Consider the following 27643-nt stretch of genomic DNA (forward strand, 5'->3'; position numbering starts at 1 on the left):
AAGTGTCTGGTGTATTTTTATTGAGTTTTTTCTTATTTTTTTCTTAGTTTTATGTTTCTTAAATTGCCAAATGATGATGTAGTAGTCAAATATCTGATACACATTAAAATAGTTATGCTGATTTTGAGATACAGAAAGGGATAGTTACCAAACTGTCCCTGTAAATTTCTATTTTTAGTGCCAACGTGTTTGCAAAGCAGCGCATCAGCATTCCTCACATACTCAAAGTTGCTCACGTCTCTGTGCAGTGACGGTAAAACTAATGAATTAGACAACAGAGTAGGAATTCCGGCTCCGAAGGGCTTGTTGGAAACAGCAGTAAGGATGTTTTAGGGGGCAGTGGCATCTCCGCCTGGGGCAACTTTCCAGGGGTAGAACAGAGACCAAAACTGCTGGGGTCATCAAAGAGCCTAATAGTTCTCAGGGAAGAGGGGAACATGCATGGACATTATGTTTGTAAAGTTACACAAAGAAAGGCAGCGCACCGGATACAAGGCATTATGCCAAAATAAAAGCACAGTCAACATTATGGACAGTATAACAATTTATTATTATTTTCCAAAGTTCAGTCGGAATTTCTTCACTTTCTTAGTCGAATTTATATTTGTGACTATAAATACAAGACACTATAGTTTAATTGCGATATTTGCTATAATTACAGGCTACACGGGCGCTCCTTTTAATGTGTTTCATTGCGTTTTGATCATTAGGCTGGAAAAGCCGGCCTCTGTTTTAATTTGACAGGTTAAACGTAGAGAGGAAGTCGTGCTGTTGTCGTTTCTGTCTAACTTGACAGTGTCTGTGCTACAGGTTGGACACGTTGCGGTCAGATCAGGTTTTGTTGTAGCTACCTGGAGCAGTCGGGCCGCACCTGGAGAGCAGTGCGCTTCCACCTGGCATCAGGAAGCCCGCCTGGATTTCACTTTCTGTTTTTATATGAATGGAGAAGTTGTGAGAGAGAGAGAGAGAGAGAGACTTTGGGAGCGGACAAATAATTAACCTGACAAGCCGAAGTTCACCACAGAGCTGAGCTGAGGAGCTGAGCCAAGCGGCGGAGTGCGCCTTACGCACGCCCGTGTCTCCCTCCACAAACAGGCCTACAGGTGTTTTTGTGTTTTTACTGTCTCATGTCATTTGACCTGGATACACTGTACTGTAATCATGCTGGGAGCGGAGAGCAGACTGGAAAGCCGACTACAGCAGCTGGAGTCCCTGATGAGGAATCCACAGTCGACCCTAAACCTGGAAACCTTACTAGTGAGTTTGTTCACCCTCAGGGTCTGATATACGTAGGTGTCATAACTCAGACAGAGAGATGATGTGTTGCAAACATAAACATAATTGTTCCCTGAGTAATTCTTGTGTCATGATCACAGATTACCTGAAGAGACATGTTTTAAACAAACAGCTAGTGAACAAACAAATGAGTAACCACTGACACAAGTGGGACAGGAAAGAAGAACAATGCAAATGACTGAGTGAGTAGCTGAGAAACCAGCTTGTGTAAAACTCATTTAGCATTTACCAAAAACTCTGTTGCTCATCGCTTTGGCTTTTAATCAGGGATGCAGCAGATGGAAACCCCACCTAAAGCCAGCCACCTTTTCCTGTGTTTGTTTGTTGGGATTTTTTCCCCCATGGTTTTTAAAGTAATGGTTGGACTATAAGATGGTAGGATCATTTTATAACCATGAAATATGATGCGTTTTAAAAGGTGCTGTAAACAGTTAGTTTCAGTGACCTCCTTAAAATCAAAGTCATCTTTTCTCAGCACTCCATCACCGTCTGGTTGTGATAACCTGCTGTGGCTCCTGGTGCGGCCTTTAACTGACACGTCCTCTGGCTGACCTGTCTTAAGAATGTACTGTATGAGCTTTGATAAAAACCACTACTACGTCTAAACCTCTCTGCACAAACCTCTGACAACAAATACCCATTTTGGAGCTGATAAAGTGGCGCTTTAGTGTCTGCCTGTGCTTTGACAGGATGTCACGACGGGATTCACAACCTAAAATATGTCCTCTTGAAAAACTGTGAAATACATATTAAAGTATGGTTAACATAAGTATTACTGAAGAATCCAAAGACTGCTTTAAGGAAATCAAAAAACTAGATTAACGTGCCTCACTCACACTATTACACAGCAAGTGAAACAACCACGAGAGAATGCTGAGGAGAAAGTCATTAACGATTAGTTAGGTTTGGTATTAACGGGTCACCAACAACTGTAGTGGTTAGTCAGGTCATACAGGTCGTCATCCAGACGTGCTTTGAGATTATTATTGTTATCAATAGGGTGACCTGGTGAGACAGCTAAAAGGATATGTGATGTTATACATACTGGTCACTACACAAACAGGCTTTTTGTCTGTCATACTTCCTGCTGCAGGGAATGTGTCTATTTTGAGTGTGGATGAGTCACAAGTAAAGTCCTGTGTAGCGTCACCTTTTAAAACTCATGGTTTAAGGTGATGTAATCAAACATAAAAATGAAATTCATCCGTGTAAGCCCAGCTTCCCCCGTCATCATTTTTCAGTTTTATCATAATGGCCGCTGCGCTGCCTAATGCAGAGAGCTACCACACAGGAAGCTGAAGTCACTTCCAGGAATTGAGATGAAGATAACCAGTTCTGTTTGACTTTAAATGACCGTTTCCTGTTTGCCCACAACTATTTTTGTTGTGCATGCACAGATGGCAGATGTTAAATTGTATAGAATGAAGGGTTTGGATTTTATTCTGTGAACAACATAACATGGACAATGCGTCATGCCGGTAATTCTGGAAAAAAATACTTCTCTATTTATTGGGACATTACCATAGTGTACAGACTAATTACCTGATTATTTTCATTGTCAAATGATCTATTGATTTGTAATTGACTCATCTTTCAGCCTTTAAACAACTCGTAGTCTACAATGAAAAAGTGATCATGATCATGTGTTTTTTAATATATATATTTATTCAAATTCAAAAACTGAAATGTTTAGTTTAGAGTAGTATTCTCTATATATTAGGTCGCTAATTCTGTATTTTGCTGAAGCACTTTTGACACCAATTACAGTGTGGAGTCTTGTTTGGCAAGTCTCCACAAGCTTTGCACACCGGGACAGTCAGAAACATCCCATAGTCACTTCAGCCTTATCTCGGCTGCATGCTTCAGGTCATTGTCGTGCTAAAAGGTGAGCCATCGCCCCAGCCTCAGGTTGTGTGTACTCTGGAGCAGGTTTTCTTCGACAATCTCTTTGTGTGTGTTTGCGATCATCCTTCTCTTTATTCTGACAAGTCCCCTCTGCCGCTGCTGTGAGAAGAAACCCCAGTGCATGACGCTGCCACCACCATGCTTCACTGGAGGGATGGTGTCAGCTAGGTGATGAGCAGTGCCGAGTCTTTGCTAGAGTATAGCTTTGCTCAAAGGTTTTAATGTTTATCCCATCAGAGCACAGAATCCTATAAATACTGTTTGGCAAACTCTAATCAGTACCACAAACTCCTCACTGAAGGGATGTTACTGAGGTGGGTGTGCTTCTGACAGGTGCTCCGGGGAACATTCAGCACTTGGTTTTTATAGCCTCACCCTGATGTTTTCCTCACAATAAAATGTTATTGTAGAGGTCTACTGTACATACAGTTACTTTGTCTGCATTGCTTGTTTTTTGTTCTGGCATGCAGTGTGAATTGTGTGACCTTAAATACCCAGGCGTGTTCCTTTTATAAACCATGTACAGTCAATTCAGATTGCCACAGGTGTACTTTGACTGACACAGCAAAGGGACTGAAAATGTTGATAAATGGTGTCAGTTTTTGATTTTTATTCAATTAAGACATACAGTAAGTGTACTATTGTTAGTGTCCATAAAATATAGTGATTAATAGAGTTAGCTAACATGCTGTGTGAGAAGTATGTGTCAATATTGGAAAAACATGTACAGATCAGAAGTTGTGTAAGAAAATGCATTAATTTAATTCAGGAATTCAAAGAACAGTTCATGACAGACTTTTCTTGTATCTTCTTGCATCTTTTAGAACTACTCTTTCAAAACAGCGGAGACGTGGGTTACATTTTAATTAACTCTGGGCACATAGGATTCTCCGCTGTTGCTGAATGTGCTGTTTGACAGCGGCGGCTCAGAATGGAGCAAGTTGGGAAGTTATGTCGAAGGCGATGAGACATACAATCTGTCCTACGCTCACGCTCATGTTCAGATTTGTACAGATTCCAGAGGTGAACCTGATTTGAATCTGTCTTCACACAGGTCTAAGTCTTCATGGCTTTTTAGGAGATTTAAACAGAACGCATCCACTGTGAGGCAAGGTTACAAACATAGTTGAGTTCTGAAAGCTGATCTAGATTCAATTCAGTGGTGGTTAAATGCCTAGATTTATGAAGATGAGTCAGATCACTTGTTAAATATTTTAAATCCTCTTCCATTTCAATAAGCTAATAAAACATACAGCTACTAACTGAAGCAAATTACTGACAAAAAAAGTTTTTTAAATTTGTTTTCTTAAAAATAAATTGGTTGCACATTACAAATAATTGTCTTAAGGGAATGTCATGGAAAAAAGGAAAATATAAGTTCCAGAATATTATATTTCTTTAAAAATAGTCAAATTTAACCTTTATTTTTAAAAACTGGTTCCAGCTACAAGGATGGTAGAGATTCAAATACATCATTTGAATCTGTTAATATAGCTCATATTTACGTAAGATTTAAATATTACAGAGTTCACCATTGTTGAACAGAGAAGTCCTCATCTGGTGTTGTGACACCACACACACACACACACACACACACGTACGCAGATTTTGTCCTCGAACCCTCAGCTTGAATTCAGACACATAAGCTGTTTGTCCCACAATAGCTTCTGAGCCTTTAGGTCTATATTCACCCGTCTGCGGCTGGGGGGAGATCTCTCCTCACCGCTGCTATTTAAAGGTGCAGAATTGTTCCACATGCGTCTGCCCACCCACTCACATGTCCCCCGAACAAACGGCTCAATACCCCCCCCCGACGCTGGATGACTCCACTTGACCCCTGTTTTTGGGAAACAGAGGATCATACTACACCCCGACCCCAACCCCACCCCCTCCTCCACCTGCTGGACTGCCCTTCCAGCCTCATGTGTTTGGATCGCAGAGACATTTCGGTTCTATGTGAAACCCAACACTGCCGATCTGAGCACTGATGACACTACTGAGGCCCAGGACTTAGTCTGGTGCTCCCCTTGCCCTCTGTGTTGACTGTAGGGAGGGGAATGTATGCCTTTGGCTGAAGTGGGTGTTGGTTAGCCTGGCTGATGGCCTGTGTGTTTGGGCAGGGAGCTGTAACAGTATCATGACAACTTTTTTTGTTGGATGACTTGTTACGTCCAAGTTCTATTGTCTCTTTTTTTGCTGTGCTGCACATTGGCATCCACATTTTCTCCGCCAGTCATGATCCACTTAGGAACACAGTGCTCTCATTCTCATTTCCCCCCCCTACTTCCTCTGTTCATTCAATTTTGTTGCCTTTTATCAGCCAGCAGAAGGTCATGGTTTCCCAACTTAGATAACTTGTCCTGAAAGATTAAGAGAATCATAAAACATATTCCTTTCCTACATAAATGAAACATGAATTCAGCTTTGAGACATTATTGTAATAGTAATTCATTTTCATAATTCTCAAGTTGTTAATAAAAACAGCTAGCCAAACCCAAGCAATAATATTTTCACAGTAAAATAATGTTTGTTTATCCATAATAGTGCTGCTCAGTTTAAAAGGAAAAAGTCTTTTAATACTCTTGTGGGTGAAACCTGGATGTGATTATTTTCCCATCCACCCATGCATTGTTTCTGTTTGTTTCAAAGTATGATTTTCATTATTTTATTTATTTTCTTCTCTGTCCTTTAGGATTCCATCAGTGCGTTGGCTAATGATTTGAACTACCCTATCCTGCGGAAAAACAAAAACATAGAGGCATTTCTGAACCGATGTAAGTGCTCCAGTGTTCATGACTCTTGTGCTTATTTAGAAATATGCACATATGGTTGTTATTATATGAATATGTATGTATTATATGTTACTTGTTTGTTAATTCTCATAAACTAATTATAGGTTACATAAAACCTTTGTGTGAACATGACTTTGCATACATTGTAAAAAAAAAAAAATCCTGTATAGGATGCTTCCATCTGAATCCACATGCTTGCAACTTAATTTTTGCACTGCTATGTTAACACGTGTGCATGTCATGCAGATGAAAAGGCGGTGAATCAGCTGCGCGAGCTGCACGTAAAGCTTGAAGACTTTGAAAAAGTGAAGCTGATTGGGAGAGGAGCCTATGGAGAAGTGCAGCTGGTGAGACGTTTCTCTAAAGGGTTAATAATAAGGAATGGTATAGTTCTCTTTTCTGAGTGTGAATTATGTGGTGCTACTAAAGTTTGATGTGACGTAAGATTTCTATAGCACCCTCACAGAAAAATACCAGAAATGTGAACCACTAGAGGGAACAACCCAGGAAAAATAAAAAAGATGTAACATCTGCAACTAGTTTTTGTCTTTTGAAATCTAATTAGCATTTTTTTTCTCTAAATCATGACCATGTTAATTGCATTTGAGTTTATAAATGTGATTGGAGAAAGCAGAAATTCCTTCGGTTTTCTCCAGATGTCTGTAGCTTGGAAGATTTGATCTAGTCTTTGCAGAGTGTCTTGGTAAAAGCAAGTCTGGACAGGCTCAGTACGTAGGAGAGGAGTGTGAAGTCTGGTGTGGGTGTGTGGATTGGGGGGGTGGGTGTTAGTGTTTGTGGTTGAAATCTTGTTTAAGCGTGTCTTTTTTATGGGTGTGTACTACAATTATAGATTCCCCTTCTCTGCCTCTGTCTGTCTCTCATGTTATCTTGGTCATTGTGACATTTAGCGACACACAGTAATATTCTTCGAGTCCTTGGAGAGTTCTCACTGTTTTTAACACAATGTCTACTTTATCGCTTTGTCCTCCTCTGCTACAGGTCCGTCACAAGGCCTCTAGAAAGGTTTATGCCATGAAGAAGCTTAACAAATTTGAGATGATCAAGCGCTCAGATTCTGCCTTCTTCTGGGAGGAGAGACACATCATGGCCTTTTCTAACAGCCCCTGGATTGTCCAGGTGTGCACATATACAGAATTTATTGTCTGAAAGCCTCACAACATGCAGTGAGTGGAAGGACCAGACTAGTCCTTTCACTAATTTACCCCACAGTGATGAATGCAGCCATGTTTTGTACTGTACATACACTATAAACAGCGAGCGGCTCTACTGGCTGACTGTAACCCAGTGTCATAATGTTGGCACCAAGTTGGATATAATAATTTATGAATGAGGTTGTCTGTTGTTTTATGACAAACACAGATCATCCAGAGATAATACACACACACATACACATTCACACCTTGTATTCAAACCTTGTCCATGTAATTACTGTTGTGTCACACTTTCAGCAGCATTAAGTGACTCAGCGTATTGTCTCCTAGCTGTGCTGTGCTTTCCAAGACAATCGTCACCTCTACATGGTGATGGAGTTCATGGCTGGAGGCGACTTGGTGACGCTCACCATGAACTACGACATGCCAGAAAAATGGGCCTGCTTCTACACTGCTGAAGTGGTGCTGGCGCTGGACGTCATCCACTCCATGGGCTTCATCCACCGCGATGTAAAGCCCGACAACATGCTGCTGGACCAACACGGGCACCTCAAACTGGCTGACTTTGGCACATGCATGAAGATGGACTCAGTATGTTACATTTATGGTTGTGTTGTTACTGTTTTTAAATGTCTTGCATTTACGTTGGAGGTTTTTTTAAGGGCAGCAGAAACACTTTTAATTATGAAGTAAATACAGCTCCTGAATCACTTGAGATTTTCTGGGCCCTAGGGCACCACCAAGCGTCTAGACTGTGAAGTGAAGCTCAGTGCATCAGTCTTACATCAGGTTGTTTTGAAAGGCCCCAGAAGTAACTGTGCAAAACAACCAATCTAGAGACCAGCAGACGTCCCGCCTCTGCTGTGGGCCAGGAAGTGTTTTTTCCACCTTGTGTTTTTACCACAGCAATTTCAAAATAGCTGGTTCACAAGTGGATCCACACAAACACAAGCTCTCTGAAAATCCACCAGCAGACGAAGCACATCATGTAATGTTTATCTTAAGTAAAAAAACAGAACTATGTGGATGTTTTACATATACATAGATAAGTCACATGAACAAAACATTCAGTGTTTCTGTTAACATTTGTGCATTTAGTGATTAATTATTTATCTTTAATTGTCTTTGGGACGTGGGAAATGGGAAAATATGGGCTCTTTGTTATTTTTTGCTTCATCCCCTATTTTGTTGTCTGTTATTTTTCCTCTGTAACACAGCTTGTGTATTTGTCTGTTTGCAGACAGGCATGGTGCGCTGTGAGACAGCCGTAGGCACACCAGACTACATCTCCCCAGAGGTGCTTCAGTCCCAGGGTGGTGAAGGTTACTATGGCCGGGAGTGTGACTGGTGGTCTGTAGGAGTATTTATATATGAGTTACTGGTTGGTGAGTGACCTACAGTATATTGGAGCACATAATGTATAATTCTATGTTAGATGTCTAAATGGCCTAATTATAAATTTTTAATTAACCATGTAAAAAAAATAAAGAGCCCTACTGTTAGTGTTTTGAAGGTTTTGTAGCTGACATCTCACCCTTCTCGTAGGTGAAACTCCTTTCTATGCCGAGTCCTTGGTGGGAACATATGGGAAGATCATGAACCACAAGAACTCCCTTGTCTTCCCAGATGATGTAGAGATGTCTCAAAATGCTAAAGACCTCATCTGTGCCTTTCTTACTGACAGGTTGGTACAATGGGCTCTAAATCATAAAAAGAGGAGTATTTCTCAGTTTTCAGTTTGCCTTGTGTACGGAGACAGCTCAGCTCAGCTCAGCTCAGCTCAGCTCTGCTTTGCTTTTTGTTTCGTAATTCACTGTTCTACTAACAGTTGGACTCTACACCATCATATCAGACAAATCATATTTCAGAAAAAGACTTGGCAATAGCGATTTGAATGAAGATTTAACATAACATAGTGTTTATTTAGAGCCTGCCTTTAAATCCATTATGTGCTTTAGGCTCCGGTTTGAGAAGACCAATGTAAGGAATAAGAATTTTGGCAAAATTGACAAAGCTTTCAGTTTATGTTAGGTGGAGTTAAGAGGTAAATACACTGTCACATCAGTAGATTAAGGAAGTGGATTATTGAGTTCTGGATTAATTTGGTGAGCTAGTGAATATTTTCATATTGTGTAAATGAGTCACATTCTGTGAAGTGCAAGGCTGATTAAATTGAAAAAAAGAATTTGTCATTAATTCATTATTATTAATTATTAAGTAATCAGTTTACTATTAGTACAGTCAATTCATTCATTGCTTGTTTTGGCAAATATTGAAGAAAATATTCATGGAAATTATTGACAAAATAAAGAATATACAGGTCTATATATAATAATATATTATTATTATTATCTTATTTATATTAGTAACATTCTGTATTGTTAGCATTAAATGTCAAACTGAATAGGTGCGTGTGGGTCATGTTCTTGGTTAGTGGCCCATTCCCTTTCAGAAACCACTTCCTGTTTACATTAGTAACTCCGCCCCTGAGGGACCCAAACACAGACTCTTTATGTTTCACTACAGAGCAACCGTTCATTTTTTCTGACTCAGTGTATTTACCTTCACACTTACTGTTCTCTCACCAAAGACAGAATCTGACGTGTGCACGGCTGCACAGTCTCTCACACACACACACACACACTCTTCTTACATCCTCGGTCACTGTCGGCCTATAACCATCTTCTTCTGTTTTAGATATTTCATCCTCTTTCCTTCTGGTTGTAATTTTCTCCTTCTACCTTTTCTTTTTGCCACTTTCCATTTCTTCATCCTGACTTTTGCTGTTGTGACTTTCTCCTTTTTCACTCCTGCAGTTTTCCAAGCATTGACACATGCAGCCTTGTTGTAAACCTGGCTTCTTGGTTACATGTCAGACTTATTTTTTTTTTCTTTTTTCATGCGGGGGTTTAAAAACTCTCTCCTCTTTCTCTTTCTTCCTCCCCGCCCCTGCCCTCTCTTCCTCTTGGCTGGGTCTGGAATGTCCCACACGTGGCAAGCCCAGCCTGCCGCACCCCTCCAGCCTTGTACCCAGCAGTGAAGGAGGGAGGACAGGGGGACGGGGAGAAAGAGAGAAGGAGTGTGTGTACAGTTTTGGAGAGAGAGAGAGAGAAGAGAAGCAGGGAACACAGAAGCAGTTGGGGTTGTTGGTGTTGCCTCCTGGACTCTGATCCTGCTGTCTTTACTCCCTCTCTCCTCCTGCTTTTATATTATCTCTACTCTGGCTGGTTAGAGGAGGTTATCTGGCTTGTCCGGTGTCCACCAGTGGTCATGCAGCTCTCCACGCTGGTCAGTGTGGTCAGAGCCAAGTGGTCACCCCACAAGTCTGTGTGTTTGGGATGACATGTTGGTGAAGATGGGCGGAGCAGGGTGTGTTTCGTGTTTGGGCTGAGGAGACTCTGCTCACAGTCTTGGTCCTGTTGCTGTGTGCAGGAAGGTTCGTCTAGGCCGCACTGGAGTGGATGAGATTAAATGCCACCCTTTCTTCAAGAACGACCAGTGGACCTTTGACAACATTCGAGAGAGTAAGTGTGTGCATGTGCATGATTTTGAACCTCCTTTTATAATATGTTTAAATTCCCAGAGTGCAGATTCAGATTTTCTCTATTTCCATCTGTGGTAATGTGACTGTTTTTACCTCTTCTTATCGGCTCCATTCCATTCCTTTGCAGACCTGTTTCATTTCAGCCTTAGTTCACTGTTTATTTCCATCTCCTGAACCATTAAGCCTGCTTATATGGTACACATGCTCTCCATATGTTCAGATGCTACACTGTGCAACAGATTCCAAGATGCATGAAAACTTTAGAACAATCAGCTGCATATGGATTTTTCCCATAAGCACAGAATACAGAGAAATATTTGTAACTGCACGTTTTGTATTGTATAAAATATTATAATTAATATAATCTGGCTGCTAATTGACTAATATGACTAATTTAAATTACTCTAAACTGCAGATAGTTTATATAAAGAATTGTACATGGATTACTAGCACTGCATCACACATGTTTGCAATAGATAACCTGAAAAGCTGATGTAAAGATAAGATAAGGTGTCCAGATGATATAAAATGTCAAATTATTAAAAATAATACTTAAAGTGCAAGTGTCATTCAGCATTGAATGTTATAAGATTATCTTAACTAACCTGCGTTTGTGATGCATGGTCTATTACAGGCCAATTACATAACTCATTATGTGGATTTATTACATATTAATAGCTGTTGAATATCAGTTTATGATGACATTACAAGTTTCTGGAACATAAATTAGGAGAAGAAAACTTCAAATCATATGTGAAAGATCAATATTTGAATAAAAACTGTACTCTTTAGTATAGTCGCTTTGCAGGATGCATGAACTGATCTAGTTGAAATAAAATAGAAAAACAAGTCACTTTACATGGTAAACACTAAAAAACTTAATACAGCTTTAACAAATCAGACATTTAGGTAGCAAGGCAGCAAGAAAGGAAGGAAATTAAGAGAGGAAATATACTAGGAATATGAACAGGACCATTTGTGTCTGTGTATAATTACATGCAGGCCTCTCCATCCCTCTGCTTCACCTGGGTCTGATTAAGACAACAGACAGAACTTTTGATCTGAGCCTGGCAGACTGGAACACGAAACCACTACTGTGCCACTGCTGTGCTGCACAGCTCTCTTCAAGTTTGCACATGCATGTCCTGTCATACACACACACTCACTCATTTAAATACACACTGAAAACATGACCCTGCTCCCATTCCGGCATCCCGCAGAGCTGTTTGTACCCATGCCTCTGTGACTGTTTAGGAATGACATTATTCCCTGCCGTGTGTGGTCGTGACACTGGAGGGTTATTTTTTTGTGTTTGGGTTCTATCTAACGTCTCCATGTTGCCTGTTTACTAAGTTTATTAAGCACTGGGATGGTTCTAAGCCAAAAAAAGGGAACACTCTGAACGAACAGACGAATAAATGAGATGAGAGGCAGCACCCCCCGTAGCGGCGGGCGGGGCAGGCTGTGCGGCCTGTGCGGACTGGCCTAATGAGAGGGGCGCCCCAGTTTCGAGGGTTGCTCCGGCTCTCTCACTCTCACTGTGGCCACGACTGCCTGTCATTACCCAGCCGCTATCAGAGAGCATTCTGGGAAGTCATGCCACAGAGGCCTCCATGGAGCAGCCTGTGTCTCTTTCTGTCTCACCACATTTTTGGCTTTTATTTTCTGCCTCTTCTTTTTTATTTCCCCATCGTTTGTTTCATTTCGGTGCTTGATCTCTCCACCATCTTTGAGTCACATTTGTCACGCTGAGGGTTTCGTCTTGACCCAACAGTAACGAGCTCTTTGCTCGGAGCCAGAATTGCACTGGTCTGAGGAACACTATCCATAATGGCTGCTTTTTTTCTTAATTAGGAACTATTTATAGGCTGGAGGACTAGCTTAGTTTGATCTGATTGGCCCTTTGACATATTTTTGTCAGCCTGTTGTGCAGACTTTTAAAGTGCGCCTGCTCCTGTGAGAAGAGAGCAGAAGGAGCCTGGTGTGTTTAGGTACCGTTTGTGAAAGGCGCTGTGTGTGGGACACAAAGCGAGCACTGTACGGGAAAAGGAGTGGTGTCAGCCTCACGCCAACCTGCAGAAAGTTCACTCCTACCATAAGGCACTGCCAAACGTCACATAGACTTTACTCCGAAACACGTATTTATTATTAAGAGCTTGTTGGACTACTTTAAATGCCTGTCTCACCAGATCTTTATCATCAGTGCTCTCAGTACTCAACCTTTCTCTTCTTCTTCTTTCTTTTTCTGTCTTCCAGCTGTGGCTCCAGTTGTTCCAGAGCTGAGCAGTGACATAGACACTAGTAACTTTGATGACATAGAGGTTGATAAAGGAGATGTTGAGACCTTTCCTCCGCCCAAAGCCTTTGTGGGCAACCAGCTACCATTCGTCGGCTTCACTTTCTTCAAAGAGGACCAGTAAGTGTTTAACTCTCATATTCTATTTCAGTATTTTAGAGTTTTTTTGTTTGTACCTTTTGATATATTTTATTGCACTTTGTTTGTTAGTGTTATTGTGATGTCATGTAGATTTTGACTCTACACTATTTGGGAATATTTTACAAGGATGTCTAGACTTGCTAGGAAACGTGCTAGAACTGTGTCGTGCAAAAAAATGAACAAGACAGAACCTTTAATATGGTCTTAAACCAGTTAGACACTGCATGTCTGTTTGAACTTCACACTGCTGCCTTGTTCTGACAGCCCCCTTTAACAGCCCTCTGTGCTTAGGATGAAGTCTAGTTTCTTAATCCTGGTCTGTGGTGAAATGTCAAAATAGCAGCACCTGTGTGTAAAATTTCTGCTCCATAGTGGTTTATTGAGTTTCTTTCAAGGTTTAACCTCAAAGATTTTTAAGTCAGTAAGTGACAATCCAGGGAACACCTACTATACCCTTACTCTAGGCCACAACTGTTCTTAGAATCATTGTAAAGTAACTTTAGATTCATTATGCATCCATATGATAGTCGCTCGAGTCATGTAATAATTCCCATGAACTGCCCCATTACAAGTCCACCATCATGAACCCATCCAGATGTAAAATGAACTGTGAAAGATCTTCAGACCTTATTGCATAGATCAAAGTTTGGGGCTCCATGTATGAACCTATGGGTCTTCCCTGTAGGCCCCTTCTAAGCTGTAGCCCTTCACAAACCTGGCGTTATAGATCTGGTAGAGTGAAGGACTTCACCTGATTGTAGAAATGTGGATCTGTGGGTAGAGTTGGAAGTTGCTGAGGCTGGAAAACCACCTCAGGCAAACGTTGTTGCGTTCTTTCATGGCTTTTCTCCATCCTTATTTCTCTGTCAGGCTTCTGAAGGGAAACAACAGCTGCTCAGTGGAGAATATAAAAAACTGTAAGGAAAACTCTGAGGACAAGGAGCATTCGTCTAATAGTAAGAAAGAGGTAGGTAGTCTTGAAATGAAAGATGATTACACTTGAAAGATGGAAATGGCCAACTGATCATATAATTTCTATTTCATTTTTGTCCGTCGTCTGAGCAGCTGCAAGAAAAGCTTAATCAACTGGAGGAGCAGCTCGACAATGAGATGCAGGCCAAAGATGAGCTAGAACAAAAGTGCAAGTATGACACACACAATTATTGTTTCTATTTTTAATGCTAGTCTAATGTAAAAACATCTTGCATGTAGCATGTTTGCATTAATAATTATAGTAATTTGTAACACTATAATTACTATAAACTAAAGAGTTCATTATTTAGAAGCCTGGCATTCCCATGTTGTGCCATCAGTTGGATGAGGCAGGAAATCTGTTTCATTTCTTTACACAACAGGAAGTAACATCCTATTCTGCAATACTGAATGAAACAAAATCACTTCAAACACATTTACGCTTCTTTCTCCTCAGAAATGCCACCAACCGTTTAGACAAGCTGGTGAAAGAATTAGATAACGAGGTAAGCATTAATGAAAAGGATGAACACATGCATTATAACCTGAATGAAACCTGTATGCAAAAATATGTCTCAGTTCCTTACGCTCACGTCGCTTGTGATTTCCTCTCTGATCAGATGAACAGCAGACAGCGAGTGGAGGCCTCGCTGAGGCAGCTGGAGAGGGAGCGAGCTCTGCTGCAGCACCAGAGTGCAGAGAACCAGCGCAAAGTGGAGATTGAGACTGACAGAAAACGCAGCCTGGAGAATGAATGTATGTGTCGGGGGAAGAGATCCAGCCTTAACATAAGGCTTGAAACTCCTAAAAACACCTCAGAAGACATTTGCTGTCATGTGGTTTATTAATTAATTCATTTATTTTGTTTATGGAAAGACCAGATCAGTCTGTTTTTTAAATTTTCATATAGTTTACTTACAACATATCAGTCTGAGCTCTGCATCCCACCGTTCATATTACAGTCTATAGAGCAGTAAATACTGTATGGGTATATATGTTGGCCATAAGTGGGTGGATCATGATTTTTTCAATGTTCACTGAATGTGTTGCAACAAATTCAACAATAACTCTCCTGCTTTTCTCTGTGATTATTTATCAGTGAATAACCTGAGGGATCAGCTAGAAGATCTGAGGAAGAAGAACCAGAATTCCCAGATCTCCAATGAGAAGAACATCCAGCTACAGAAACAAGTGAGGGGGAGCATTTTACCTTTACGTAACTTGTGTTTACATCGCTCTGTCTTTCTTCTATTCATTCATTTTTCCTAATACCTTCACCGTTTCATGACTTAACAGTATGTAAATCAAATATGCTAATGTGATCATCCATATTCAGAAAGCCAACTGCTGATTTAATTATTCTGCTTTCTCCTCATTAAATCTCCTTAATATTGCTGCTGCATTAATGAAGTTTTACCTTCAGGGATGAAGTTTAATTTAGCCCGTTTCTTATCTTTAGCTTGAGGAGGCCAATGCTCTGCTTAAGGCTGAGCAGGAAGAGGCAGAGAAGCTGAAGAAGAGTCAAGCGGACTTACAGAAACAGGTTCAGAGCCTAGACGTCAACCTAAGGGAGATACAGGAAAAGTGCAGCCAGCTGGAAAACAGCAAGATGGAGCTGGAGAAGCAGCTGAGAGGACTGCAGGCCGACCTGGAGGAGGAGAGAAGAGATGTCAACCTCAAGACAGAAACTATTACTGACTTGCAGGGTGAGACGTGGTTGTGCATTACACCTTTACAGTGATGTGTATTGAAATGCTCTGAGGAAAGAAATAACTACATCTTCATCTTACAAATGAAACAATTTTCATGAACAATAAAACACACTGCTCACTACTTTAGAGAAACACTAATGTGTAATGGACAATACTGAATTTATGACTTCTCTGCTCTTGGCATTTTAGCTAAATGGTAAACATTATCCCAGAACTGTGTCAGCAAAAGCTGCATAGTCTCGCTTAAATAGTTTTTCATCAGAGGCTATACTTACACTATACACAGTATACAGTGTTTAAACAACAGGCGGAAGGAAATGCTTTAAGGATGTGGTCGTTAAATTTTATTAGTATAATCACTACTTTCGCAGCTGGCCAATTATTTCTATTTCAGACATTAATGTGTCTGTTAAAATGTTATTTAGCAAACTCTGAATTCTTCCATCAAAAATAGTTCATTTACTGCCATAACGGCAAATAAACAAACTGTGATCTTCACATTCACTTTATTTCAAAAGTCCTGCAAACTTGAAGCTGGACCCTGAGCAGACTGAGGGAAGAAATAACTTAATGTATTAGATGCAAATTGTTTTTTTGGACCACAACTTAGGAAATTTCTGATCATGGATGGAAACATCTGTTCCAAAGCTGAGAGTGAAGCAAGAGGCTATAAAAGCCCACGTCGGATCAGAGCCAGCAGCTCTTGTGAGACACTGTTTGGAAACTTAAACATGTTCAGTCCGTGAAGTGAAGCCAGGCACTGAGGTCAGAGGGGATGTATCTGAACAACGGTGTCACCTGTTTGCTGTGATGCTGCTGTTTTTCCATGTGGGTGGAGTTAGTACAAGGGGAAATAAACATAAAGTGCAGGGTTTTCGTTTTTCGAGTATTATATAATGTCCCATCTTCAATCATTTCTCTTTGGACCTGGATAGTTCAGGTGTATTTCCCTAAGGTTTTTTCTTATCCCCAACATCAGGACTCATTTCTATCCTGGAAGAGGAGTTGAAACAGATGAAGTCGTCTCTCTCCAAAGTCCAGAATGAAAAGAAGCAGCTACAAGAAAAGCTCAGTGACCTCGAGAAGGTTGGTTGGTCATTTCAAATTGTAGATTTCCTGTGAATTTAGATGTAAGGCTAGTTCAAAATGTGTTCCCATACATGTTTAATAAATGTATGACATTCCTATGAATTGACAGCCAGCACAAACATAAAATCCCCATTTGCCTCTGTAGGAAAAAAGCAACCAAGAGATTGATCTGACGTTCAAGCTGAAGTCACTCCAGCAGAGTCTGGAGCAAGAGGAGACAGAACACAAAGCCACCAAGGCCAAGCTCGCTGACAAAAGCAAAATCTACCAGTCCATCGAGGAGGCCAAATCTGAGGCCTTAAAAGGTGAGCCTTAAAAGTCTGAGGACAAAAATGCAACTGTAGGATGTAATTGTAGAACAGCATTTATCAGGTCCTCTGTGTGCAGTGTACATTTACCCTCCTGATGGTTTTCCTCGCTGTTTCCTTGGTTCCAGAGATGGAGTGCACCCTTCAGGAGGAGCGGAGCTTGAAGCTGCAGGTGGAGAGTAAACTGCTCCAGCTAGAGAAGGACCACTCGATGCTGGACTGTGACCAAAAGCAGGCACTGCAGAAACTGGACGAGCTGCAGGCACAGAAGGAGAAGCTTTCTGAAGAGGTGTGTGTGTCTCTCTCTCTGCAGAAAAAGGAAAAGCTGTTTGCTGGTAGCAAGTTCCTACACCTGCTTGGACCTTACTGTAAACCTAGGTCTCTCTTTTTGCTGTGTGAATCTTTGTAGTTTTTATACGTGTCAGACAAAATAAGCAGGTGGAGGAGTTCATTGTATAGTAGGATCTAGCAATATGTGATAATTCTGTGATAACTTGCATCACTAAATCCTTGTTCAGTAGCTTAAGTTGATTAAATGCTGACTGTTATGCATGTGTTTGTGCAGGTGAAGAACCTGAGCCTGCGCCTGGAACAGGAGATTCACAAGCGGAATCTGAGCCAGAACGATCTCAAGATGCAGAACCAGCAGGTGTCGGTGCTCCGCTCCTCGGAGAAACAGCTCAAACAGGAGCTTAACCACCTGCTGGACATGAAGCAGATCCTGGAGAAACAGAACCAGGACCTGCGCAGGTCAAACACACAAACACAGAGACACCATTTGCAGTATTTGTTGTAATGTAGTTGGCAAATTATTGAGGAGAATCTGATTCATCATATCTGATTTGAGAAAAGTGCTTTGGCTGTGCTTGTGCAGTTGGCCCGGAGGATGACTGACAGAATTCTGGTTCTGTTCCAGGGAGAAGCAGGAAGCTGACGGCCATCTGAAGGAATTGAAGGACCAGTTGGAGGCAGAGCAATATTTCACGGTGATTCTGAACAGAATTTTTTTTATTTGTGCCACTCGTCTGCAAACAGCAGTGACAGACAAATGTTTGAAGCTCTGTACAGCTTACATAATTTCATAACTGAGCAAATGTTAAAACAACCACAGTATTTCAAATTCAGTAAAACTCTAAATCCTCACATGCATCTATTGTTTAAATGTAACTAACATACTTATCTGTAATAAGAAATTATTGGATGTCTTCCTCGCAGACCCTTTACAAGACACAGATCCGCGAGCTGAAGGACGAGTGCAACGAGAGGAATAAGCTGTACAAAGAGGCGCAGCAACAACTGGAACAATATCAAGAGGAGAGGTACGGTGCCTGTGGCCTGCTGTTCTGTGATAACCAACTGAATCGATTTCCAGTCTAGAGACAGTGCCGCGCTGAAGGTATCTGCATTAAAAAGACAAGTAAAAATGATGAGGAAATAAAAAATAACAGAAAAAGGAGAGATTTCATCCAACAGTATAAGTTGTAAAATAAAACTGTTATCTGAATATAACACAAACACAATGATGACGCACAATTTATGCTAAAATGTAAACTGTATATGTTCAGATTTCAGTATCAGTGAGGCATCCACAGCATAATAAACACAGCTCACATTTATCTGTACTTTTTAGAACATAATAGACTAATCCATCCAAGAGTTTTTTGCCCTCTGTGAATTAATTTCAGCCAGAAAGCAGGACGTGACCTTGAATGAGTTGAACCAGATTAGCTGCAATCCCAGATGCACTGTAAGCCATGATCACTGCAGGCAGCTAGATAAACACTGATCCAGTGTATCCCTAGCTTGAAAAATGTTTTCTGACCATTAATTTCCATAAAACTCATTAAAATATGTATATCCGCTCTACTAGTAGTCTGTTTCTGGTTTGCACAATAACAACAACAATGTCTGTGGTACAAAGATTTCTCCAGTTCCATCCATTTAACAAGAAATAATAATAAATTCCCAGTTGCTTTTCCCTCCGCAGAGAATCGTTGACATCTCAGCTGGAAGCCAGTTTGACGAAGGCGGACTCCGAGCAGCTGGCTCGCTCCATCGCTGAGGAGCAGTACTCCGATCTGGAGAAGGAGAAGATCATGAAGGAGCTGGAAATCAAAGACATGATGGAGAGACACAAACAAGAGCTCAGCGACAAGGAGGCCACCATCAGCTCGGTGAGAATAGGGTGGAGGCGATTTTCAGTTAATCAGTGAATCTTCTTTAAGATTAAAACACTTTGGGAATAACAAAGGCCTTTTTGTTTGGTTTTTAATTTCCCATGGCAAATATATTGGTTTTCAACGAAGCTCTTCCATTTCTTGGCATATAACCATCACTACCCGTCAGTGTTATTCACTAGATTAACTCATTAACAGTTAATCAGCTTCAGATGGTTGCCCATACAAATCAACAACTGGGATTATACAAAATAAATCAGTGAGATGCACATATGTACTATGTTGTTTTGCCTCTTTTCTCCATTTCATTTTTCCTGCAAAGTCCTTTCTGAATTGTGTTAACAGTATGTTAACCCTTTACAGCTGGAAGAGTCCAATCGCACTCTGACTGTGGATGTAGCCAACCTCGCCAGCGAGAAAGAAGAGCTCAACAACCAGCTGAAAGAAATGCAGCAGCGTGAGTGTCACTTTGAGTTAATGAGCACCACAGAGAGCAGATCTTTGCAGAAATTACTTTTACCTCCTCTTGGATGTTGTGTTAAAAAGCTGTCTGGATGATTCATGTGCAGAAGGTTGTAAAACTGTCATGAAAAGTAACCATTAATGTCTTCAGCGGGGAACCGAGCTTCTATAGAAGGGCACAATATTGATCTTCAAGCTTGCACTAAAATGTATGGATTACTTGTGTAAAAACTGTGTATGAGCCCTGAATTGATATTCATCTCTGCTGTTTATACAGAGCTCCAGAAAGCCAAGGAGGAGGAGAAGCAGATGAACTCGCACAAGCTGTCCTTTGAAAAGCAGCTGCAGAATGAAAGGACACTAAAAATTCAGGTGTGTGTCAGGGCGCCTACACAGGTCTGGAATATTTCTTATACCTTCATACGTAGATTTTTATTTGCAGGCGACTGTTATATCACATCATTTGTAGTTAAGAATAATTTTCAGCTACAGGCTTTTGTTGAACTCTGGGCAAAATCACTGAGCTCCGAGTATGAAAATCTATCATTACATTTATATTCCTGCAGGCCCGCTTGTGTATTTCTTCCTATATATCATAAATAGATCTTTTTAAAGATGTGTTTCACCGTTTTGCGCTCAGGCTGTCAACAAGCTGGCTGAAGTGATGAACAGGAGGGAGACGGTGCGCGGAGGTCACCGAAGCATCGACACCGAGGTGCACAGGAAGGAGAAGGAGAACAGGAAGCTGCAGCTGGAGCTGAGAGCCGAGAAGGAGAAACTCAACAGCACCATCATCAAATACCAAAGAGAGCTGATGGAGATGCAGGCGGTCAGTACGCCCACGCTGCCAGCAACAGCAAATGGCAGAGCGTGAATATATACAAACACGTTTCAGAGAAACAGGTGTTTCTGTGAGATACTGAAGAAAGCTGAATTTTTATCACTAATTTCAAACTCTGATTGTGTAGCGAGAAGTAGATGGAAATGCTGTTATTTATCTGTCTTAGGAATTTATATATATACATTATACAGCATGTTTTCCCTGCAGTTATACCTGCAAACAATAGACACAAACCATGAACTGCCTTTCGTGTTCTACGTGCCTGTTGTGCAGGTGATAGCTGAAGAGAACCAGATGCGTCAGGACCTTCAGATGGCGTTGGACAGTAAAGACAGTGACATCGAGCAGCTTCGTTGTCAGCTCACCACCCTCAGCGTTCACTCTCTCGACTCCACCAGCATCAGCAGTGGCAACGACTTGGACATGGGGGACGGATATCCAGGTAGACGCTGCCTAAACCTCACACCCATCATCGCACCGATTAGGCACCGACCTGTACATTTGAACGGACACGTCCTGCATTCCTCTCTCTCCTTTCTCTCTTCCTGAGTTCTTGCTGTTTCCTTTGTTCTCACTGTGCCTCTACGTCTTCCAGACCTATTGTTTTTGACCTTTTCCTCTTTCTGCTCTTTCCCCCTCATTTAACATCAATTTCCCTCCCCGGGGTCTGGGCACAGTGCGCATTACTCACTCGCACACCTCAGAATCAATGTCCTTCACCTACCAGCGCACACAGAAATCTGTCTGCATCGACACCCGGCCTAACCTTCGCTCAGCTCGTCCTCTCTTTGACTCGGACTCCGAGGAAGACGAAGAATATGACGGGCAGGTGGAGCAGGGCAACCGTCCACTGGCCCTCACCTACGAACAGCCCACTGATACTGAACCTGCAGGTGACCCTGCATGGTGGTTCAAACCTGGGATGGGAATAAAAATGAAAACTACAGTTAATTAATAATTAATAACCCTAACTCCAGCTAAAAACTATAATCTGTTGACTCTGTCTCTGCTGTGCTTTAATCCTTTTTAATATTCACTGGACATGCTTACACTCACAGCTAGATACTGTCCTGCTTTATTAACATATATTCCACTTTAAAAGATGTGGAAGTTAAAAAAATCATAAAAAAGAGATCATATAGCTTCATATAAGTGAATTGTTTGAACCCAACTCCTGCCATCGTCCAGTATATGTTGTCAAGGTGAAGACTTATTTCCCACTGATTCGCCTGCTAGCTTCTCTTGCTCTTTGATTGTAGGGAGGAATCGTTTCCTCTCCGAGTGTCTCTTTGATGGAAATGCCAGGAAAGCTTAAAAATGTCAAGGTGTTCTTTTAAGTGCTTCACATAATTAAAGGCTGTTTCTCCTCTTTGTGTTAACGGCTTCCTGTTTTGTTTTTTTTTCCTCTTCAACCTAGACTCCAGGCTGGAGGGCTGGATTTCCCTTCCTACCAAGAACACAAAGCGCTTTGGCTGGGATAAAAAAGTAAGTTTCCACCGTTATTTGTTGTATCTACACATTAAGTTTCGTAGTAATTAGCATTGATTTTGAGTCGTTTCCCGCTCTAACCGTTATCAATATTTGTCTTTACAGTTTGTAGTGGTGAGCAGTAAAAAGATCCTGTTCTACAACAGTGAACTGGACCGAGAGCAGGCGAACCCTTTCATGACCCTGGACATTGAGTGAGTCACTGAAAGCAGGGTTCAACCAATTTATAGTAATAGGTATTATTAGTAAATGTTAATAATTCAGTAGACAGTGGTGACGTCATGATGCTGCCAAGCTCGCTATGGAAAAACATGTAATATTAACATTATATCGTTATGTTTTCATTCCATTCAGTAACATCAGACACAGTGATGATTCGACCCTACTGAAGTGATGCAGCTTTTACCACGTTCACAAGCGCATTTTAACGTGCTAAAATATGCAAATTGGAATGAAACACAAAGTGTAGGCTGGTAGGAATGTCAGCAGGTGTTAAGTCATCAACTACATTCACATTTTGAGATGAAGAAAAGTTACTTCATGGTGAATGTCTGTAGCAAGTATCATTCAGAGCACTCATAGTTTAAATTGCTCTATACCTGGAGGAATAATCACACCTATTATTCTTATCAGACTTAACTCTTCCTTCTCTCTGCCTCCTGCAGTAAGCTGTTTCATGTCCGACCTGTCACTCAAACGGATGTGTACCGTGCAGATGCAAGAGAAATTCCCAGGATATTCCAGGTGATGAGCTGAAACCTTCCCTGTTTGTTTTTCTTTCTGTCCCCTCTTTTTTCACATTCTCAGCATAAATCAAGGATGGTTTTCTCAATGTCTTCGTCTGCTGCCCTGTCTTTTTCCAGATCCTGTATGCCAATGAGGGCGAGAGCAAGCGTGAACAGGAGGCTGTAGTGGAGCCGACGCCGTATGGTGATCGCCCCTCCTACATCAGCCACAAAGGCCACGAGTTCATCCTCACTCTCTATCACTTCCCCTCAAGCTGTGAGGTCTGCGCTCGACCCCTGTGGAACGTCTTTAAGCCCCCGCCTGCCCTCGAGTGCCGCCGCTGCCACACCAAGTGCCACAAAGACCATCTAGACAGAAAGGAGGAAGTCATTGTGCCTTGCAAGGGTCAGTATGTTCTGTCCAGAGTTCATTTAGATTTTTACTTGTTCCATAAAACCAGTCCCAGATAACAAGTAATGATCTTCCTGTATTGGATTTAATAACCTTGGTAACAAAGACTCCTTTGTCATCCTGATTCTATCTGTTTTTTAATTGGTTTTCTTTTACAGTGAACTATGACATGTCCACTGCCAAAGACCTGCTTCTGCTGACCAACTCTCAGGAGGAGCAGCAGCGCTGGGTCAGTCACCTTCTCAAGCGCATCCCGAGGAAACACCCGATGAGTCCTCCAGCTATAACGCACAACAGCCCCCCTGAGACGACGACGCGCTCCTCTCCACGAATCTCACCGCGACCTTCGCCCAGAAGTTCACCTCAAATGTCCGCCCACCGCGGAGCCATCAAGATCCAGTCCACGCGACAGCCGCAGTCCTCGGGGAAGCCCAGGTGAGGAATGCAGGAAAATGCATCAAACTCTCACCTACACTGTGTTTAAAATACGGTTTCAACTGAGTTAATCACTATGTTTTTCTTATGGACTCTTGTGGTCATTTGTTAATGTCTTCATTTTTTTCTTCTGTTGATGTGTCACCACAGAATTTGTGCACTGTAATATCTGTGTTTTTTGCTTCAGGGAATATAACTGTAGAGGTTACAGGTACAGAAAAACCATCAGAGCTCATCTCATATAAAATCTATGTATTTTTTAGAAACGTGGTTTTAAAACTCTGTCATACTCAGAACAAACCTTACTAATTTGTTGTGCCTGTTGATGATTCTTAATCATGTAACTGAGGACATTCTGCTTTAAGGATGTGTCCTGCATTGTTTTCACATGCATAATGCTGTTTGCAGCTCACACAGCATTAGTCTCCACCTGTATGAGATGGAAATGACCCCAGGCCAATATGAGACTGACTAACTGTATCTGTCTTGTTTTTCTGTGACTGATTACTCAGTTATCAAAGTTTATCCTCTCAGCCACAACCTAACTCGCTTTCATCCCTCAGCACTGGCCCCATGCTCCGTATCATCCTGCACTGACCCCTGACCTCTTCACCTCTGACCCCACCATTCTAACGTCTCTCATGCTGGGAGACAGTAAGTAGCAGAGCTTGGTGTGCCTATCTGCTCGCCATAATGCCGCCCTGCTGTGCCTCTTAACCCTCTCATCATAACCAGCAGCACTTAGACACTGATGCGCCACTCACAGCTCTACGCTGCCCCCTGGTGAACGTGGTGAAGACTTTTACCCCTCGGTGAAACTCGTACTTACTTTTCAGATTGCTTGAGTTTGGCCTGAAAGACTGGAGTTGGTCGTTGGATGATGATGTCGCTAATGATGATGATGATGATATATTCTTCTGAGGAAGGGAAACAGAGGGGACAGAGGGTAACTGGACCTCTGCATGAATGATGGTGTTTGCAGTGGTTTTATCTTTTTTTTTTTTTTTTTTTTTTTTAGAAATATGCTTGTTGCAAATGCTCCAATAGCAGACGGGTGTGGGAGTAATCTTGGTCTGGATGTTAGCCAAGTAAAAGTTTCAAGATTCAAACTTAACACTTTATTAAATTGTATATTGTAAAATGTTTCTGTTTATTATGAGCAGAAAAACCAAAGTAAAAAAATCAGTGAGGTAATTACTGCCCTTAGCCAAGAATATTTTGGTATATAACCCACTGTAAATTGGCAAGTGTTAGACTTAAATAACATCTACTGTGTTGATTAGTGAGATTTAGAGATGCTGCTAGTGGGATCGCTGTCTTCCCATTTCCAGCCTCTGTGCTAATCTAAGCTAATACCTTAGATCTTAGAGTAGCATCAGATTTCACAAATTGTTGATTTAATGTACTTCTTGTAAACATGAAGAGCAAGAATACTCCTGTATCTGTCTGCATCTATGCACAATTTAACTCGTGTTCTTTGGCTACTGGAGAGCTTCCTTGTTTAATATGTGTGGATTTTTGTGGGCGTACCTTTGAAATCCTGCCATTGTTGGAAGCGTCCCAGGTTTTCACATCATTTTCTTTGTCTCTCTCTTCACAGTTAACCCTGGCTGATGAAAGATGTGTATTTTCATCTTTATGGATTAATGACCATGGTCTGGACGCAGTGCCTACGTGTGATATTTTTTCAGGGGAGTAGACTGAAAAATAATAATAAAATAAATAAACACTAATCATGGACATCATCCAAAGAAATAACTCTGCCTTAAAAAATAAAACTGCCTTATTTTGTAATCATCATGGACAAAACTGGACAGAGGCTCACTTGGATTTACGTGTGTGAAGTGATGGGCATGTGTGTGAACATTTGTACATAGGATTAAGAGGTCAGGCAATACAAATGTGTATTGTAACAGAAATCGTAGCATATGATTGTTTTATTTTTATGAGTATAGCTCTGCAGCACATTATATAGTATTAGCTTGACCTGTAAATGTATGAAAACTGTTACTGAAAAGAAGATTTAACATTGTTAGGAGTTTGGACACATACCCAGCAGATCTCTGTCAACATATGACAGAATAATGTGAACTGGGATAATGTTTTCTTTTCACCATTTATGGTAAAATAAACTCTGTTAACCTCAAAATGAATAATAAATGTTCACTTTATGTTCTAAATCCCATGTACAGAATTTGTTATATCGAGTATGTTGTTGTTATTGAGGGCTTCATGTTTGTGTGGGTTTCATCCTGTTACTCTAGTTTCCTGCCATAATGCAAAGAGACACAGGTCATCTTCACACCTATGAGATTGATCATAGGTGTAAATGTGACTGAATCATTAACTATCTTCACATGTAGCCCTGTGATAGACAGGGCATCGCTCTGCAGTGCACCCTGCCTCTCATCCAGTGTCACTTTGGATTGGCTCCAACACCCCCGCAGCCCTGTACAGCATAAGTGGTCTAGATAATGGATGGATGTTGTTATTAAAGATTTGGGTTGCTGTCTTACAAATAAGCAAAACACCTACAGTGAGAGCAAAGAGCATAATGGCTGTAATGATTTATTTTGGGCCTTGATGTCTCATTTTGAAGCTTTCAGACTGGATTTCATGTAAAAAGTCCATTTCGAGGATGATGTAGAGATGGCATCAAAAGCAGCAGTAATGGAGTGTATGAAATATACTGTACAGATAGAATAAGTTCAGTGAGTTTTTCACGGAGGAAAATTAGTGGAAAACTTGAATTAGCTTAGTCCAACTATTGTAAAAGAATTATTAGTATGGTGCCAAAGAGATCAAGAGTTATAATATTCAGATACATAGATGGCATACATGGCGTGTGACATTAGAATATAGAGTCCTTATTGCTAATCACTGACATTTAAATACAAGCACAGGAATGCTGTGGTGATCCTTCGGAGGTATTATATCTATTTTAGGAGACTATTTGAACTATACCAGAATAGGTCCGTGTCTATCTCGCAAGTGCATGTGGAGTGAGGGGGCTTGACTGAAATAAATCTTTCAGAACAGCCTAAAGCCAACTGGCACTCACCATACATAATGTAATGGTTCATCATGTTGCCCATCTGCTAAAATTATATTTCATATTTCAGGCCTGATCCATTCTCTTTATTAGCTGTGTGACTGTATGTTCTAGTTAAATGGCTATGAAACCTGCTGCACCAGCTGATCACTGTGACCTCAGGTGGCATGCAGCCTTCTCCTGCTGTTTCTCCTCCTAACTATAATTAGAAAATACTTTCTTGTTATATTTGCATACTAATATGAGTTTGTTTTTTTACTTTTGCACTTTTCTCCCACTACTTTCATTCAGATTCAGATTTTACATATAAAATATGATGCACATAGATCAAACTACCTCAACATTTATATAGTAATCAAAATTATCTCCAGCTCAACCAGCTACAATATTAAGATGCTATTTGCACTTTATTACATCAGCAAATGGGTAAAAATACTTAACTTGTATCACGCTTGCTGTTCTAACAAATGTTTTGGTAAGAACATAGTGCACAAAACTTCCTAACGATATTTCTCAACCTTTGCCTCTCTGTCTGCCTGTTGTGGGGCTGGATAGTTTGTTTTTCTCTCTTTTTGCCATTTCCTGTTGTAATACTGTAGTTACTTACTGATTAAAATGTATGATACACTTTTAACTGTTCATTAATGGAATTTAATGTAAAACTATTCAATAATTTAAAACTCGTAGAGGTCATTTTTCTGCATAACTTTAAGTTGCAGCACCTAAAGTTAATTTTTTTTATTAAACAAGCTTAGTTTCAAGATTTCGTACTTTCCCTGCAGGTTAGCCACTCAGTCTGTTGCAACTGTCTGACCTTGATGAAT

The 27643-nt window shown here is 40.9% G+C and overlaps 1 protein-coding gene across 3 annotated transcripts; it reads left to right on the top strand.

Moving 5' to 3' along the window:
- Positions 1-815: 815 nt before the first annotated feature.
- On the top strand, positions 816-25947 carry LOC113149088 (rho-associated protein kinase 2-like). Of its 3 annotated transcripts, XR_003297552.1 has the most exons (33): positions 816-1257; positions 5894-5975; positions 6240-6340; positions 6993-7130; positions 7496-7756; positions 8406-8550; positions 8711-8849; positions 10598-10689; positions 12966-13125; positions 14017-14113; positions 14212-14291; positions 14576-14624; positions 14739-14874; positions 15218-15309; positions 15578-15824; positions 16810-16916; positions 17065-17224; positions 17356-17516; positions 17793-17977; positions 18144-18213; positions 18443-18546; positions 19215-19401; positions 19768-19861; positions 20144-20238; positions 20507-20695; positions 20981-21149; positions 22125-22192; positions 22301-22389; positions 22861-22939; positions 23059-23326; positions 23491-23767; positions 24331-24421; positions 25368-25947. XR_003297552.1 is itself a non-coding variant. In XM_026340928.1 (32 exons), exons 1-32 carry the CDS (start codon positions 1162-1164, stop codon positions 24362-24364), a joined length of 4251 nt encoding a protein of 1416 aa, XP_026196713.1. In that variant the 5' UTR covers positions 816-1161; the 3' UTR covers positions 24365-25947. The 3 variants fall into 3 exon arrangements, 2 of the variants coding, with proteins under 2 accessions (XP_026196713.1, XP_026196714.1); XM_026340928.1 differs by having other exon boundaries at positions 24331-25947; XM_026340929.1 differs by lacking the exon at positions 24331-24421.
- The last annotated feature ends 1696 nt before the right edge of the window (positions 25948-27643 follow it).

Source organism: Anabas testudineus, chromosome 24, assembly GCF_900324465.2.
Source record: "Anabas testudineus chromosome 24, fAnaTes1.2, whole genome shotgun sequence".
NCBI lineage: Eukaryota > Metazoa > Chordata > Actinopteri > Anabantiformes > Anabantidae > Anabas > Anabas testudineus.